Below are 18347 nucleotides of genomic sequence, written 5' to 3'. Positions count from 1 at the left end.
GAGAAATTGAGTGTTAAAACTCCTGAATGCTTCTAGTCCAATACTCTCCCCATGATACTAGGTATAAAACAAGTGTGGGACAATCATGGTTAACCAAGAGTATCATCTGATTATATTACAGATGCATTGTGAGAGGTTTCTATGTATCCTGAGAATAATTGGAACCACACTCTTTGGAGTCTCTCTCCTCCTTGGAATCACAGCTGCTTATATTGTTGGCTACCAGTTTATCCAAACGGATAATTACTATTTCTCTTTTGGACTGTATGGTGCCTTTTTGGCATCACACCTCATCATCCAAAGCCTGTTTGCCTTTTTGGAGCACCGAAAAATGAAAAAATCCCTAGAAACCCCCATAAAGTTGAACAAAACAGTTGCCCTTTGCATCGCTGCCTATCAAGAAGATCCAGACTACTTAAGGAAATGTTTGCAATCTGTGAAAAGGCTAACCTACCCTGGGATTAAAGTTGTCATGGTCATAGATGGGAACTCAGAAGATGACCTTTACATGATGGACATCTTCAGTGAAGTCATGGGCAGAGACAAATCAGCCACTTATATCTGGAAGAACAACTTCCACGAAAAGGGTCCCGGTGAGACAGATGAGTCACATAAAGAAAGCTCGCAACACGTAACGCAATTGGTCTTGTCCAACAAAAGTATCTGCATCATGCAAAAATGGGGTGGAAAAAGAGAAGTCATGTACACAGCCTTCAGAGCACTGGGACGAAGTGTGGATTATGTACAGGTAGGTCTCCACATTACTGCCAGGGCAAACATACATTTAAATAAAGCCGCTTTTGTATCTGTCCAGTCATATGCTATAGCCCATCCTTGTCCCTTCTGAACACAGTACTTCTTTCAGTTCATTTGAAAACAGCATGACTGTTGAAAGCACATTTTGAAAAAGGGAAAAAAAATCTTGTAAAACTGTTGAGACTATCTATGAAAATGCTTAATTTGTGCTGTGTTATTGGTTAAAAATCAGGATTATTTTGACAGGAGACCCTTCCTTCCCTTCTCTCCCCCTCTTTTACCTTCTCTGCCCCCTTGGTTCTGCCAAGTCAAATCCAACATCATTTTCCACACTCTAAAACTCTCCAGCTTTGTAAGAAAATAGTGTCTGCCTGAGCAGAAGGGTCTTGAGAAAATCTGCAGGCTGAAGGGAGGCTATAAAATGTTTTTCGCAGAGACTGCAAAATGAGGCAAAATGAGGGTGGTGAGAACAATTTTCATTTAAAAGAGCAAAAAAAAAAAAATTAAAATTGAGAGAAGGAAAAAAACAAAAAATGAGAAAAAAAAATCTTCGAGCAAAAGCAAAGTAATGTTTATTTCACTCTCCAAACAGCATTACCTCACTCACTGCAACTTGACCTTTGAAAGCATTTGTGATGGTGTTTGCCTGCATGAAAATTAGACAGGCTGTGTCTCCCATTAATTTCCTGAAAGCTCACTATAGGGGTTCTCCTCTCCTGGTTCTCATTGAAGCTTCCTTCTTTAGAACATTAGTAGGGTCCCTGTGAGTTTCCAGTTTTAATTTTCTGCAGATACTTTATAATAATTAGATTTTGGCCATGATGGTATTGAGAGGGGAAAAATGTCTCTGGTTTAAGAAAGGCACTGGGATGTTCTTCCTCTCCTCTAGAATTTCTAGTGAAATTCTAGTTTTTAGAAGACGCATCCTATTCTTTAGGATCCTTTACTGCCACAGAGTCATGCCTAGTGGTTGTCAGGTAGTGAGATAGGAATGGACATTGGCTTTAGAGTCAGTTGACCAAAGTTCTAATCATAGAGATTACTAGCTGGTTGACCATGGGCAAGACCACCTCTCTGAGTCTCAGTTTCTGGATAGAATAAATTAATGTATTCCAAGTGTTTAGCAAAAGTTATTTATGATGTTATCATTGATATAATTAAAGCTTTTTATATGAGTATTGTTGTTTATTATCATTTAGTCCTTGCTCAAATTATAGTACCTGTCAATTGCCACCATATGACTAATTTCAGTTGATGTCTGAAGAGTTTAGAGACATTTCTTCATTATGTTAATCTCCCTTCTAGACAGTTGGGAGCATTTCTCTGTCAAGTTTCTCCTAATTTCTCAAAGGTAAAACTTCCGAGTTAAGGTAGTTTCAGTTATCTTTGGACATTTGGTATTTACACAGTACAACTTTGGGCTTAGATGAGAGGATAATAGGCTATTTTCAAAGGGAAAGGATGACTGGGAACTTATAGAGGATATGAAAAATGAAGTTCTGGGCTTTAAATGAGAAAACATCTGTTTTGATATTTTGTCTTTAATTTTAGTTAAAACAATTGCTACATTTGTCATTTCTAATCAAGGCCTCATTGTATGAGGGTTTTTTCTTCCTTTTCTTTAAACATGCTCCTCCCAAACCCGCTTCTCCCATCATTTTTGTTTTGAATTTTGTTTGTATCCTTGGCAACTTTATGCTGTGCCTGTCCAGGAAAAAAATAATACAAAATATGAAATATTAGAATAGGCCTCCTGCTAGAGCCCTAATCAGGCTTGAGAACTTTTCTTCCTCCAGGCTGAGATAGGGGAAGTCTCCAGATACACTGACCCGACCAGCAGCTTTTAACTAGGCCCTGATGCCTCCTGGGACTCTCAGCCAGTTCCACTCACACAGGAGTACAAATCTCTTAGCATTCTGAAACTGGTAATTCCATCTTTTCATCCCTCAGTAAACCCCCTGATATTTAACCATGTGTGACCTATAAAAATGGCAATTTCCTAAGGTTCAATTCACAATACTAACCACTCCCATCTTCTATTCTAAGTGTCCCAGGATTTGAGAATTGCAAAGCAGAAACCACAGAAAGACAACTAAGGGAAAAAGGGTTTGAAGATGTTGGCTGCTAAGCATTACAAGTGATGGAACTTGGAGTGCAGGCTGGTTAGGGAAAGAAGGAAGCAAAGTTCAGGTGGTAATACACAAGAGAAAATGGGGGCTGGGGAAGAAATTGACCATGCTTACAAACTTGCTGGAGAATTCTGCTTAACTGTGGAGAGAGATGGCCAAAAGGATTGGTTTCCAGTTGCAGCCGAATCCTTGGCACTCTTCAGCACTCTTTTCACTTGGTCTTGAATAGATGCCTTGCTTATTGCTCTCATAGCCTATTATTTCATACCTTCACCACTTTCCCAAAACCCTATCCAAACTCCTCTCTGCTTAACTACTAACAGATGACCTTGCCTCCTACTAAAGAGAAAGTCAAAAGTACTAATTCTGAATGCTGTCAAGATCATCTTTACTCTCTTCTTAAACTGTTTCAAGAGTATCCAACCTCACTTCTTGTCTCAAAGTTATTCTTTTGATCTATGCTCTTGAGACCACTGGGCCTGCTTCCTCTTGTCTCCTTGGGAATAAAGCTTTACCAGCTACCAGCTCTAACTCTGTCTCAGCTTTCATCTCTAGTCTTCTCTACCGACTGCTCTCTTGGCCCTGTAGCTGTTCAAATAATTAATGCTGACATAGAACAGTAAGGGGAGTCACTAGTCACAGAGAAACCCAGTGTGGTAGCAAATTTATCTGATGATGCTGGTGGGTACTTTCAGAGATAAAGAAGATAGAAAACAGAGGAAGGGAAAAAATAAATTGAGAAAAGAAGTTAAAGAGGGCCAGTGTGGTGGCTGACGCCTGTAAGTCTAGTGCTTTAAGAGACCAAGGCAGAAGGATTGCTTAAGCCCAGGAGTTCGAGACCAACCTGGGCAACTTAGGGAGACCTCATCTCTACAAAAAAAAAAAAAAATTAGCTGGACTTGGTGGTACATGTCTCTGGTCCCAGCTACTCGGAAGGCTGAGGTAGGATTGCTAGAGCCTGGGAGGTCCAGGCTGTACTAAGCCATTATCATGCCAGCCTGGGTAACAGAGAAAGATCCTGTCTCAAAAAATGGAAAAAAAAAAAAAGTTGAAGGGAATGAATTTTTTTTAAGAGTGACAAAGATCTTCAAAATTCAGAATCAATGTATTTTCTAGAGAAACTTTGTTTTTAAAATGGATAGATTCTGACCTGTTCTGAGTATGGCTTAATGTTGGACAAAAGTTTGTACCTCTTTGAAATAGTGTTTATACTGGCTTTTTTATTCACAAAAGTAACACAGGCTTATGGCAGCATGTTTTAATAGTATTAAAAAAGTACAATGAACAAAATTAAAATTATCTTAAACAAATGCCCAACTGATTGACACTTTCCAATGTATATTTTTCTGTTTTTTCCCTTGTTTTTAGAACACTTTGGGATTATGTTAATGTTTTATATTTTTTATGTAGTGTTATCAGAAAACGTAAAATATATTTGGATGTCTTTTTTGTTTGTTTGTTTGTTTGAGACGGAGTCTCGCTCTTTCGCCCAGGCTGGACTGCAGTGGCGCTATCTTGGCTCACTGCAAGCTCCGCCTCCCGGGTTCATGCCATTCTCCTGCCTCAACCTCCCAAGTACCTGGGACTACAGGCGCCCGCTACCACGCCCGGCTAATTTTTTTTTTTGTATTTTTAGTAGAGATGGGGTTTCACCGTATTAGCCAGGATGGTCTCGACCTCCTGACCTCGTGATCCACCCGCCTCAGCCTCCCAAAGTGCTGGGATTACAGGCGTGAGCCACCGCGCCCAGCCGGATGTCTTGATTATATAATTGCTTTATTCCTGTCTCTTACTGAACATGCGTATTACCACTCAAGTGGCCACCAGTCTATGAGACAAAGGAAAACATAAAACAGTATCCCCTGACGTCTGCATTAGGGACTTCCTAGGTAGAAAATATATAACAAATATGAACATCTTCTAAGCTGGAAGATTATAGGAGGAAATGTCACTATTGATTTAATCTCACAGCATTCTACATATCCAGAATTCTTTGGGGAAAAATGTAAGGCTTTATTATTCCTAACAGTAGAGTTGACTGTGATTATTACTGGATTCTGTATTTGCAAATTTGTCTACTCAGTAAAACGTACTTGTAACCCTAAAATCAATAATTGCAGTCAGTAGGTGGTCATTTGCTGACAAGCACACAGTGGCAAAAAATTTGAGTCATCCAATGTGCATGTTCCAGCTGAGGTCAGACAAGGTGATGCTTTGGCTTCTTGTTTCAGCTTTTATACTGTAAACAATTATCCTCTTCATGGTCTCTTTAGTGCCACATTTTTCCCTTTTTTGTGCTTTTCCTTGGTGATGTAGCTCTTTAACATGGCCTTGAACTGTAATGCTGAAATGCTATCTAAGCACAAGAAGACTGTGATACACCTCATGGAGATGAATTTCCTTTAGGCATGAGATATCGTGCTGTTGGACATGAGTTCAATATTAATGAACCAACTATATGTATATTAAATAAGGTACATATAAACAGAAGCACAGATAAAACAAGATTATATGTTGTCAAAATGTTGTGGCCAGAGGTTCGGAGGAACCTAGCCCTGTGTTTCTGCTAGAAGCACATTTTCAGTATTTTCCAGTTCAGTGTTCCTGGCAACTTTATGTAATACAACTACCATAAATAATGATAATCAACTGTGTATGACATTTGACTGGTTCCTGTTTTGTTCTGTATAGAAAGCCTGAGCAACTGAAATATTCTGAGGGCCAGTATTGAGAATAGTAAGTTTATTTTTATCTTTCATTTTGGAGGTTAAGACTAAGAGCTCACTGAAATAAGAATGAGGAAATCTGAATTCTATACCCAACTTTGTTGTTTACCTGCTATGGTCCTGGCCTTAATGAATCATCAACTGAGGTAGTAGACCAGATGATCTCTAAGATGTCTTTCAGCTCAAGATTCTTAAGTCAGTATTGGTGTAATTCTTCTGACATCTTAATTATATCTAGCAAATACTGAAGCTCTGCTAGAGCAAGATCAAAAGAAAAAGGGATATCAGAATTTTCATTTGTTGGTTACTATCATGTGTCTCACTCTCACTTTTAATCTGCCTTTTCCCCCCAGATTGCTTCTTGAATATAAATCTTGATTTAAGGGCACCATTATGAGCTTCCCTGATTCCCTTCTTTAGAATGAGAATTCCAAACATTTGGAATAAGGGTCCTTCATAGTTTAAGCCTTAGAGGTGACAGCATTTGGTTTCTCACTTTTCCAGCTGGCTCGTCACCTTTGTTTTGCACCTTTTATAACTTTCACTCATTTTCAACTTTCCTAAAAAGGAAAAGAGAATAACCAAATGACTCCTTTTTTTCACTTTAATAATTGGAAGAGATTGGCTGTCTGAAGGCAGGAATTATTTTATAATAATTTGGATAATTCATTCTACTAAGGAAGGCTTGTATATTCCTAATTCCTTTTAAGAAGAATTACAAAGAAGTACCAAACTGCACAGGTGTCTATAATGTAAAGGCTTTCTGTTGGCTAGATTTGAGATCCTGTACCATAAACCAAATTACTACAAGGGAAGAACCTCCTCCCCATCCCCCGTTCCTTTCACAAAAGAAAGATGATGTTTTCATTGAGGACTATTTTTTTTTTTTTCTGGAATGGTTTTACTCATTAATTTCAAAAAGCTTTTGTAGCTCTAAAATGTTTAGATTTTATGATTTTGTATTTGTTGCTTAATTTGAGGCTGCTTAACTTAGCTATATGTTTATATATAAATTCTATTCATCTAGAATTCACATAAATAGAAAATCAAGATTAAAAAATAAAGTTATACAATCTTGATAAAGTCTTAGAAGTTTGTTGTAATATTATTAATGAACATGCACTAGAGCTTTGGATTGATTTTTTTTTTTGGTTGTATGAGAAATTTTAAATTGTATGTAATATTCCATCTTTATAAAGTCAACTTCTGTCCTCACTGTTTTGTTTCCCCCAAATCTTGCATGTATTGTGGCCCACTTTTTAGTATATATGAGTTCCATTTATTGAGCATTTACTGTGAGCTAGCCATTACTAACAGCTTTACATACATTATCTTATTAACGCTAGTTAATTACAACAAACTTATGAGGTAGATGTGATTATCCATATTTTTCACCTACAGAATGGAAGCTTAGGAGGTAAGGAGTCTGTAGTGAAGAAACGAGTCCGAGTTTACATAAGTGGTTAATGGTGGATTGGGATCCAGATGAATTTGATTCCAAGGCCTTATATAGTACTTTTTTTGTTTGTTTGTTTCAGTAGTGTGTTTGCTCTGAGGTTGTACTGGTAGGAGTTGCGGGGGAATGGTAGCATCTTGTATTTACTAAGTAGGTATTTGTGGAATTTTTTGTTCCTGCCATTACCCCTTTTTACTAGAGAAATTGGGATGGGGGGGGTGATGCAGAATTTCTATTTACTTTTGGGTTAAGTTGTGGGAGGAAGCAAGAACAAATGCTACACATTCTAGAGATAGTCTCATTGGGTGAAGGTTAAGATGAAGAGTCAAGGTTAAGATGAAGGGTGAAGGTTAAGATGAAGGGTTAAGCCTTGCAAGCAGGAAAAAGGTGAAGCCTTTCTCAAAAGAGTTTTGATTTATTTTCAACCTGTTTCCTCATTGGAGGCAGCCAGAGTAATTAAGATTTCTCTCTTGCTGTGTTAGCTGTCAATGCCCTTTGAAGTGGTATGGGAGGAAGTGAGGAGATCCATCAGTCTGAAAAAAAAAGACATTAAAAGTAAAACATGGAGATTTGGCATTTTAGACTTGGATCAAGGCATCTGGTAGAAGAGATAACAGTATTTCTACAGGAGATTTTTATTTAGATTGTTGTGAGATAAATTAACTTTAAGATTAGTGAGATAAATTAGAACAGACAGGAATGCTGTAGATGCTTCCAGATAAATTTGAGTTTGTTCATGTGGTAAGAGATTCTGTATATGTAATCAATTCCTATGTTCCTATTAGTGATTGTTGCTACTGAGCCATCTATTTGTGATAATTGACATAATCCTTTAGGTGTGGGTTTACTAAGAAAGTATAAAATATTGAAGACTATTACCTTATACTAATGGAAATACTTCTCTACAGTCCTTTGTAATTTACAAGGTACTTTTATTTGCAGTGTCTCACAAATGTCCCATGATGATGGCAAATGGCTCATTCAAGGTTATAGAAGTAGTAAGTTACAGGACTTCAGACTTTAAGGCTTCTTGATTTCATGGGTACTTGCTCTTGTAATAGGCAAAATCTTGGCTGAAGAAAATCTAATTTTTTAATATCCTACACTTCAGGCTCTTCCTAACACAGGGAGATGGAGACAGCTTTTGCAAAATCTACTAAATTAAAATTGGGCTTCAAACATATTTAATCTCAACTTCACTGTTATTTGTAAGAAAGCAGAACCTTCCCCGTGTATCCAGTTATTTTGAACCCAGGGTTGGCAAACTTTGCTTATAAAAGGCTAAATAGTAAATATTAGGCTTTGCAGGCTATATGGTCTCTGTTGTAACTAGTCAATTTTGCTGTTGCAGGGTGAAAAGCAGCCATAAATAGTAAGTAAATGAGCAGGCAAGGGTGGATGCATGCCTTTCTGAGCTTTCCTTTCTGATACAGCATGCATCCAATAAAACCTTATTTATGAACACTAAAATTTTAATTTTATATAATTCTCATGTGTCATAAAATATTCTTTTTTTGATTTTTTTTCAACTATTGAATAATGTGTAACCATTCTTGGCCCATGACCCATATCAAGACAGGTGGCCCGCTGGACTTGACCAGTAGGCCTTGGTTTGCCAATCCCTGTTTTAGATAGGGAGGAAATGGAGGGAATTAACTCTTGGCTGGAGTAGTGAGGCAGGAAGAGTGATGGTCTTATGCAATTTAGTGGATGATTCTGTGGTTAAGACTGAGGTGGCTGGTTCTTCTAAATAATGTCTTCTTGACATGTTTCATTTACTCAAAAGTTGGTGACTTGCTTCATTTCCATATCTCCTGGTGAGAAATCTTATAACTAGTGATCATGTGGTTTCAACGAATTACACTGATACACTTAGTGTGGCCAAAAAGATGTTTCAGTTTGTTCTCTTTCCTGTGTGCAAATGCTGTCCTGTAGTTTTTCCTTATGTGAGGTTCAGTTCTCCTTGAACTGGTGCATGTCTCCCACAGATTGTAATCCAGGGCTAAATAGCTGACATTCGTGAAATTGCATACTTGTTACCGATGAGTGAGGAGATGGCTAGAAAGCCTGTTCTTGCTGTATGGATTTTAAGAAGGGCTAAAATTATGCTCTTTACACCCTACTGAGTAAATTCCCTTGTGTCCATGAATACACATGCTTTCACAAACTGTCAAAGACCATGGCTTTCTAGCTGGCATTCTATCACCAAACAGCATCCAGTAGTTGAAAAATTTTAAAGCTGTTAAATCCCATGATAATAAACCCTTTCCCAAGAGATTTCTGAGCTTTCCTTTCTGATACAGCTAAATTCACCATGTGAACAATCTCTCTCAGAGAACTTCTGGCACTTTGCTATTGGAAATTGGGAGGGGCAGGGACCAATTTAAATATGCAGAACATCATAAATTTGGTTCCAGTGTAGTCATTTCAAAGAGCCAGTTCTCCTGGCTTGCTTGTGCTCACAAGCAGACGGAGTTATTTGAACATTAACTCTGGATTGCCCTCTTCCTGTTGTTTTTAGTCTTATTTTAGCCTGGTTTTACCTTTTCCAGCTTGAGTCAACAGAGGTGGGTGTGGTAATAAACTCAGGATGCTGGAGGCTAAAGATGAGTTAGAATTTCTGCCTTCATGTTTTTCTAGCCTCATCACAGACCTCCTGCCCACCTGGTAGCCACATACAAACCAGGGATAGACAGGGCATGGGAGAGGCAAAACATCACTTTCGGGGGAATTCTTCTAGGTTCTGGAGGCTTGAGATGCTTGGATACAGACCCAGGTGTCAGTAAAATCCTGTTTTTTACAATGAAAAGCGAATGCCTAGCTTCTGCCTAATTTTTTTTTTCTTAAAATAAGTGAGACTATGCTGAACCTAAATGGAACGACAAAAAGACAGTCAATAGGGTTTCATTTAGAAAATGAGTTCTTCTAAATAAGGAGAATAAAGTTTTAAAAATTCAGAAGTTAACCCCAAAATTGCTATAATTAAACCTAGAAGGGTGATAGGTTCACCTTCTGATGCCCCATATACTCCACACATTATGATTTCCAATAATGCATTTAAATTGCTATTTTCACCAGCATTCTTCATTAACATGAAACCTTTTCAGAAAAAAAGCTAGTAGTAAAATTGAGGTAGATAATTTTATTTTTTATTTTATTTTACTATTTTTTTGAGATGGGGTCTTGTTGTGTTGCCCAGGGTGGTCTCAAACTCCTGGGCTCAAACAATCCCCCCGCCTTAGCTTCCCTCTGCTCTTCCTAACACAGGTGTTAGCCACTGCACCCAGCCTAGATGCTTTTAAAAATGTTGGGATTCCTTAGTTACTAATGTGAAGGACTCATGCTACATGTATCTAATGTCTCCTTTAATTCTGAGACTTTATGCTTCTACTAATTGGTTAATTTCCTTTTTTTTTAAATTCAAAACTGGTATATCAAACACTATTTTCTGTGAGACAGGGTCTCACTTTGTTGCTCAGGCTGAAATACTATGTTTATAGAGTGGTTTGCAGAACTGTTAAATAATTTATTTTGATATTAAAAAAAATTGGCTAAATCTTGATTCAGTCCAACCAGTACAGTCTGACTTGATGGCAGAATAATGGGAATAGCAGATAATAAATACTCAGTCTCTGCCAATCATGCCATTCATTGTCTGAATGGGGATATCAAGCTGATTAATCACATGACAATTCTGATCAATTTATATTTGTTAGGACTTTGCTGCATTTAGCAGAAAATAATATGTCCAATTAGTAAATGTTGCAGGGATAGGGAGATGGGGACTTTTTTTTCCTACTTTTTTTCTATTTCTGATTTTCTCTGATCATATGGAGGAAGCTCCATTGGCAGGTATAACCCATCAGCCTTTTTCAGCTGTTTTCATTCCTTTCCTAAGAGAAAAGGAGTGACTTAATCTTATTAGTGAGTGTGGAAGGAATAAGGGGAAGCCCAGCTCTTTCTGCCTGGCTTTTGGGAGTGGGCATCCCCCCAGGAACAGGTATCAGCTGTACCTTTTGAAGGGACATACACTGTATCTGCAGGAGGCTAGTCCCACTGAGACCCTCTCTGGGACTGGGTAGTTCTGGGAATTACTCAGAATTATGAAGCCCACTTTTCCACATATAAAGCCCTATTCTCCATATCAGCTTTGTAAGCATACAGGTAATAGTTTGGTTTTCCATTTGCTTTATTATTTTTCTGTTTAACTTTTCAGTTGATTTGGAAATCAGTCTGAAAAGAAAAGCACAGTTTATAGCCCTGTGCCCTTGAGACTCCAATAGAAATATCTATTAGGAATACACAGTTATAAACTAATTCCAACAATTTTCTTGAAGTTGTGGTTGGTCTAGTTTCAGACTTGCTTTTTTTTTTTGGCTCATAGAAAGATTGTGTTTAAAAACAACAATGGGCATTTCTAGAATAGCTTAAAGTGATTTATATCCACTTTTAAATTCAGAGGGCCAGATGAACACTTAATACTTTAGAATAAAAAGGTGTTGAAGGTCCTGCAAATCCCCTTCCTGATACAATGTCATTTGCTAAGCCCAGGTCATATGGACTTTAGAACTATACAATCTTTAGAACTACACTATTGCTTTAGAATTATACAATCCTATGTAGGAGAATTGCTCTCCTATCATTTATTTACCGTATTAAAATGAAAGGTAAAATCATTACTAAATATGTCTCCCTTAAGAAAATGTCATAGAATTTTCTTATCATTCAGACCTGAAAGACAAAAAGGCCTAAAAGCCTTATTGAAGGTAACAAGAAAACATTTTTTTTTTTTCTTAAACAGACCTCTAGGGGGACCAACCATTACAGTTTGCCAGGACTAGGGGTTACCTGGGATGTGAGACTTTCATTGACAAAATTGGGAGCATCTATGGCAAACTGGGACAAGTTGATCACGCTACAAGTCATACTTAGCACATCACTTCAGCTGTTCTACCCAGCAATGTCATTAACTTAAATATTGAGTTTGCTGAAAAATAGGCTCTTTGTATTGGCCATGATATAACAAGGCCTCTGTTATCATCATGATACTTGCTTACTGAGGCCTTGTGACAGTAAGATGAGGACACAGTATGTATGTGAAATTTTGACTACAGGGAATGTATTTATAGTTCTTCCTTTTCTTTAACTCATTTTTCATTTGCTTCTTTGCAGGTTTGTGATTCAGACACTATGCTTGACCCAGCCTCATCTGTGGAGATGGTAAAAGTTTTAGAAGAAGATCCCATGGTTGGAGGTGTTGGGGGAGATGTCCAGGTACATGGCTTCATTTTTGTTTGTTTGTTTGTTTTGCATGAAATACTTTTAAGAGCACTTTTACTCATTGACTCATTGAACATACATTTATTAAACACTAACTCTGTGCCAGGTGTTGTTGTTGGTGCTTGAGACACATTAAAATGTGCCTTGGATCTGCTTCACTGCCTCTTTTCCTATGTAAATTGAAATATAATTTAGAACTTTCTTGCTTAGTCCTGGGGTATAACCCATTTCTGTAGTAGCTGATAAGTTATATGCAACTTAAAATAAATGTGTAATGATTTCCACCATATACCTTTGGGCCATAACTTAATATTTCATGTTCTGCTAAAAATTATTTCATTACAAGGATTAAGAAATAGAAGTATGAGCCAGGCGCAGTGGTTTATGCCTGTAATCCCAGCACTTTGGGAGGCCGAGGCAGGTGGATCACCTGAGGTCAGGAGTTCGAGACCGGCCTGATCAATATGGTGAAACCCCATCCCTACTAAAAATACAAAAATTAGCTGGGCGTGGTGGTGTGCAACTGTAGTCCCAGCTACTTGGGAGGCTGAGACAAGAGAATTCTTGGACCTGGGAGGTGGAGGTTGCAATGAGCCGAGATCATGCCACTGCACTTCAGCCTGGGTGATAGGTTAAGACCCGGTCTCAAAAAAAAAAAAAGAAAAAGAAAAAGGAAAAAGAAATAGAAGTATGGTAAGAAATTGATATATATCTTATACCTATATACCTAAAGGATGATCAATATGTGGTTGATTTAAAAAAAAATCTGAGTCAAAAAGGAATAATTAAAAAAAAAACAGAGACTCAAATTTATACTAGTGAGAAAGGCAAAGAATGGATAAGTGGTTTTCCAGTATTGTCCATCATTTGTTATTGATGAAGAAACAATTAATGAAACAAATATCAATGGAGGTAATTTGACGTTTGTGGGATGGAAAAATGTATATGTGAAAATATGTGAGGATTAAAATAAGATTCCCTTGCAAATAAATATGAGGTTAGATTTTAGCAAAAGGTTAGAAAGCACATGGAAAATAGACTTTAAAATTTAGATATTATCATGCTATATAACCCATTTTATATATGTAGTTTGATAGCAAAAGCAAAGAAATTACATTAGAAGGGACAAAGAAATAGCCTGGTGATTTTTAAAAAAAGGAAGCTGGCAAAATCCATAAAATTGAGACAGAGGAGAGAATGTAGAAATCTTGCCAAAAAAAGCTGATAATTTTCAATAGCCTTTATATAAAGCATTATTTCACGATTCAAATTTTGCAGGAAGGCCATGGGAAACTCTCCTATTGCTGCTATTGCAAAAAAAGTGTGGATAAAGGAGAGGAAAAGTAATAGCCAAGGATAGGATCAGTTTGAAATTAACCAGCACAGGAGGAACTGGAACTTAAAAACGTTCAAATCTTACGTGTTATGAAAGAGTGCCTGGGAAAAGAGTTTAGGGATTGAGAACTAAAGCCTAAAAAAAAATCTCAATTTGGCCAGGCGCAGTGGCTCACGCCTGTAATCCCAGCACTTTGGGAGGCCGAGGCAGTCAGATCACCTGAGATCAGGAGCAAGACCAGCCTGGCCAACATGGCGAAACCCCATCTCTACTAAAAATACAAAAATTAGCCAGGCCTGGTGGCGCGCACCTGTAGTCCCAGCTACTTGGGAGGCTGAGGCAGGAGAATCATTTGAACCAGGAAGGCGGAGGTTGCAGTGAGCCCAAATCGCGCCACTGCACTCCAGTCTGGGTGACAGAGTGAGACTCCATCTCTAAATAAATAAATAAGTAAATATCTCAATATGATAACACAACAAACAGAATAAGAATAGCAGAAAGAGGGTAGAGGATGAAATAGAAAAAAATATTCACCATCAAAGAATTGCAACACATGCATACAGCATAACAAATAGTAACAGAATCAGAGAATCAGAGAAAACATAAAATAACCACGCCAAAAAGAGGAACGAAGCCAAAATGGGAGGATAAAATAACAAATATTACTCCAGGTAGTAACCTCAGGATGGAACAGGTTTTGCTGGAATTTTTAGCTAAAGCTTACCTATTACTTATGTTTTTCTTCTTGCAGATTTTAAACAAGTATGATTCCTGGATCTCATTCCTCAGCAGTGTAAGATATTGGATGGCTTTTAATATAGAAAGGGCCTGTCAGTCTTATTTTGGGTGTGTCCAGTGCATTAGTGGACCTCTGGGAATGTACAGAAACTCCTTGTTGCATGAGTTTGTGGAAGATTGGTACAATCAAGAATTTATGGGCAACCAATGTAGCTTTGGTGATGACAGGCATCTCACGAACCGGGTGCTGAGTCTGGGCTATGCAACAAAATACACAGCTCGATCTAAGTGCCTTACTGAAACACCTATAGAATATCTCAGATGGCTAAACCAGCAGACCCGTTGGAGCAAGTCCTACTTCCGAGAATGGCTGTACAATGCAATGTGGTTTCACAAACATCACTTGTGGATGACCTACGAAGCGATTATCACTGGATTCTTTCCTTTCTTTCTCATTGCCACAGTAATCCAGCTCTTCTACCGGGGTAAAATTTGGAACATTCTCCTCTTCTTGTTAACTGTCCAGCTAGTAGGTCTCATAAAATCATCTTTTGCCAGCTGCCTTAGAGGAAATATCGTCATGGTCTTCATGTCTCTCTACTCAGTGTTATACATGTCAAGTTTACTTCCCGCCAAGATGTTTGCAATTGCAACAATAAACAAAGCTGGGTGGGGCACATCAGGAAGGAAAACCATTGTTGTTAATTTCATAGGACTCATTCCAGTATCAGTTTGGTTTACAATCCTCCTGGGTGGTGTGATTTTCACCATTTATAAGGAGTCTAAAAGGCCATTTTCAGAATCCAAACAGACAGTTCTAATTGTTGGAACGTTGCTCTATGCATGCTATTGGGTCATGCTTTTGACGCTGTATGTAGTTCTCATCAATAAGTGTGGCAGGCGGAAGAAGGGACAACAATATGACATGGTGCTTGATGTATGATCTTCCATGTTTTGACGTTTGCAGTCACACACAACACCTTAGTTCCTCTAGGGGCTGTACAGTATTGTGGCATCAGATAATGCCCCCAAAGGAGACATATCACTGCTGCTGGGACTTGAACAAAGACATTTATATGGGTTTATTTTCATTCTGCCAAAGTAAAACAATACATCAACAAGAAGAAACTCAGATTTAACCTGTTATTTCTATGAAAATGGGATGAATTCTTTGTTTATGCACTTTTTCCTTACTGTGCATCCGCCTGAAAGTGTTTTGCCCTATATACCTCACTAGCCATGCTTTATGTGGGTTATCATGGAAGAAAAGGATTTTGGAAACTCAAGGAAAAGTTCTTTCAACCTATACGACCTAACTTATGGACTGTTTTGATAGATGATAATTTTTTTTTTTAGGAAGGATTTTCTTTTTAACTTTACCAAATGAAATGCCAAAGGAAGTTTTAAAGGCCGTTGGCTGTGCTGTATTTTGATATAATTGTACTGTGTTTTTAAATTTTGTATGCCAATCTTAAGACAAATTTTGCATATTCTCTATTTTACTTCTCTGCCAAAATAAGCCTGTTCTTCCTTTTTTAAAATAAAATAAGTTCTTAAAAAATTTATACTTAAAAAATCCTGCCCAAAATGTGAAGCTTGGTTGACTGATGTTCATGATAGAAAGAATAAAATGTTTCTCTCTCTCTACCTTTTAAAATTGAATAGTTTATTTCTGTGAAAGAAGTATTTAAACTTTCAATATTTTAACTTTTTGTTTTTATTTCTTTTAGAAAAGGCCAATATACCTATCACACTTTGGAAGTAAAAATGCACACTTTCGTGTGTACCTAAAAAAAAAAATCATTGAAAATCAAGGCCAAAGGTAGTGCAATTTTTTCATAAGATTTTAAAAAAAGGGAATGATAGTCTTTGAAAGAAAACAGTAGGCATCCAGCACTGGACAAAACATGGGTATCAAAGATGAATAATCTTTGGAGATTCTGGCAGTGTTTTCCCAGACAAGTCAAGTGGAAAGTGGAGAAATTATCTGTGTAATTTTGGACACATACAATGCAGTTTATCAACGGTTTTGTTCTGTGGCCTGAATTTACTGGGTCCTACCTATACATTGAACATGTTTTGCCTGTCTTTTTTTTTTCAACTTGCCAGTTCACTTTACATGTTAGTATAATGTTTACACGGGTGAGTTGGATAAATTATAAAACATATAAATTCAAAATTGGCAGATAGAATCACCAAGTATCTATCCTCTTTTACTTTCAAATGAGGAATTTTGTTTTTCTGAATTACACAGATCATCACTTCCTATTTCCTGTTCTGGACCTGTATAAAAATGTCTACACAGTAGAAGTGACATCAAGGTTTAATAAGTATATCAATGATTGGCACATATAAAAATTGTTGAACCAAATACTCTGAACTTGGCTAATTTAGTTACTACAAGGCCTCCATTATCCAGTTTTATTTTTTACACGATTGACCTTGCCTTGTAGCTGGTGCTGTGTAGACCTGTGTTGAAAACACAATCGGAATATATGAATAATTGAATAAACAGCATTATGGTGAGGCAGAGACACATGGAGAAGTGTTAAAAAAAAATGGGCTTCCTGCCTTTCTGCCTCTTTTTTATGCAGTCATCTATGTTACATCTATCCTGCCTAAGAAAAAGCTGCACATCCTACCTTCAGAGTACAAAAAGGTACATCTGAAACTCAAGACTCTCACTGATTGGAGAGCTTGTGGAAAACAAAACACACCATGCCAATAAATGAGATGAAAACTTGAGTTTGCCTTTTTAACTATTTATGTTCTAAGTTAAGCTTTGATAACATTCAAATGTCAAATTCTCTCATTCTTATAAAAAGTTGAATTAATTGCCTGTATTTATTTTAGCAATTATTCAATGTATTTCCAGTATAGGATGTATAGTATAATTAATTTTTTGTAAATAAAATATTTTTGATAAGATTATTGCCTTTTTTTCTAAGGGAAGGGGGAACTTTGTTTTCCTGATTATAATGGTATGAATGTAGGAAGGGGGGTTTTAAAAAAAATGATGGTTGGTAAAAAAGAATATGTCATTTAATGTTACTTATTATTAGGTAGAAATCCCTAAAACTGGTGTGGTTTGGAAATCTGGAAAACCACAGAGAGAGGAGAGAGACTGCTTAATTATCATTACCCTTGTCTATAATCTTCTCTTTCTTCTGCTTCCCTTGAAAGCAGCACAAATTTAGACAATTTTTAAAATTATAGTAACATATAGCAGGAAAAAAATCAAAGATATGCAGAAATATGATAAGCAAGCTTGTTTATTTCACCATTATTCAGAAATAATAAAACCTTAACCTAAAATCAAATGATGAGGGCAATAATTAAATAAATCATGGCATTTCTAAAAAATGGGACATCATTAGCTATTGAACACAATGTTCTCAGAGAACACGTGGATTTTGGAGAAATGTCACATTAAAAAAATAACCATTTTGTACAGTAACATCCCAATTTTATAAAAGTGAAGATGTTTAAACATGATTATCTCTAATACTGGGAATGACTGATCTATATTCTGTATATGTTTTTGTATTTTCCAAATACTATAAATATGTTTTTATAATCAGGAAAAAAAAGACAATAAATATCGACTTTTTAAAAAGTGGGTTGGGACATCTAACAGCATTTTCTGATTAGAGGAACTTTGATAGTAATTATCTCATTTTACCTCTTATCCCTCAAATTCATCTTATTTCCCAGTTCTTTTGTGTTATCTGTTTTCTAAGAATCCTTCATTACTTTTGTACTGCTACATTATAAACTATAGCCACTGAACATTATTGTCAGATAATCCAGAAATATTGATGGTTCTAAACTTAATAATTCACTGATGAAGTCACTTGGTGACAATCTTTTAATGTAAAGAGCCTTAAAGTATACATTTTAGGACTGGGCATGGTAACACACGCCTG

At 37.0% G+C, this 18347-nt stretch overlaps 1 protein-coding gene across 3 annotated transcripts in view; it reads left to right on the top strand.

Moving 5' to 3' along the window:
* HAS2 (hyaluronan synthase 2) overlaps positions 1 to 17344 on the top strand; it is a 29342-nt gene extending 11998 nt beyond the window's left edge. For 2 of the 3 annotated variants that reach the window (XM_003820492.8, XM_055116892.2), the window contains 3 exons: positions 122 to 748; positions 12240 to 12341; positions 14435 to 17344. In XM_003820492.8, coding sequence (XP_003820540.2) covers positions 122 to 748; positions 12240 to 12341; positions 14435 to 15364 — 1659 coding nt within the window. In that variant the 3' untranslated portion in view covers positions 15365 to 17344. Of the gene's footprint in view, positions 1 to 98; positions 749 to 12239; positions 12342 to 14434 lie in introns of all 3 variants that reach the window. The other variant, XM_055116891.2, reaches the window with a different exon arrangement.
* Positions 17345 to 18347: the final 1003 nt, after the last annotated feature.

The sequence above is a fragment of the Pan paniscus genome, chromosome 7 (assembly GCF_029289425.2).
Source record: "Pan paniscus chromosome 7, NHGRI_mPanPan1-v2.0_pri, whole genome shotgun sequence".
NCBI lineage: Eukaryota > Metazoa > Chordata > Mammalia > Primates > Hominidae > Pan > Pan paniscus.
The sequence above is the reverse complement of the archived record's forward strand: the minus strand, read 5'-3'. Positions and strand labels throughout refer to the sequence as shown.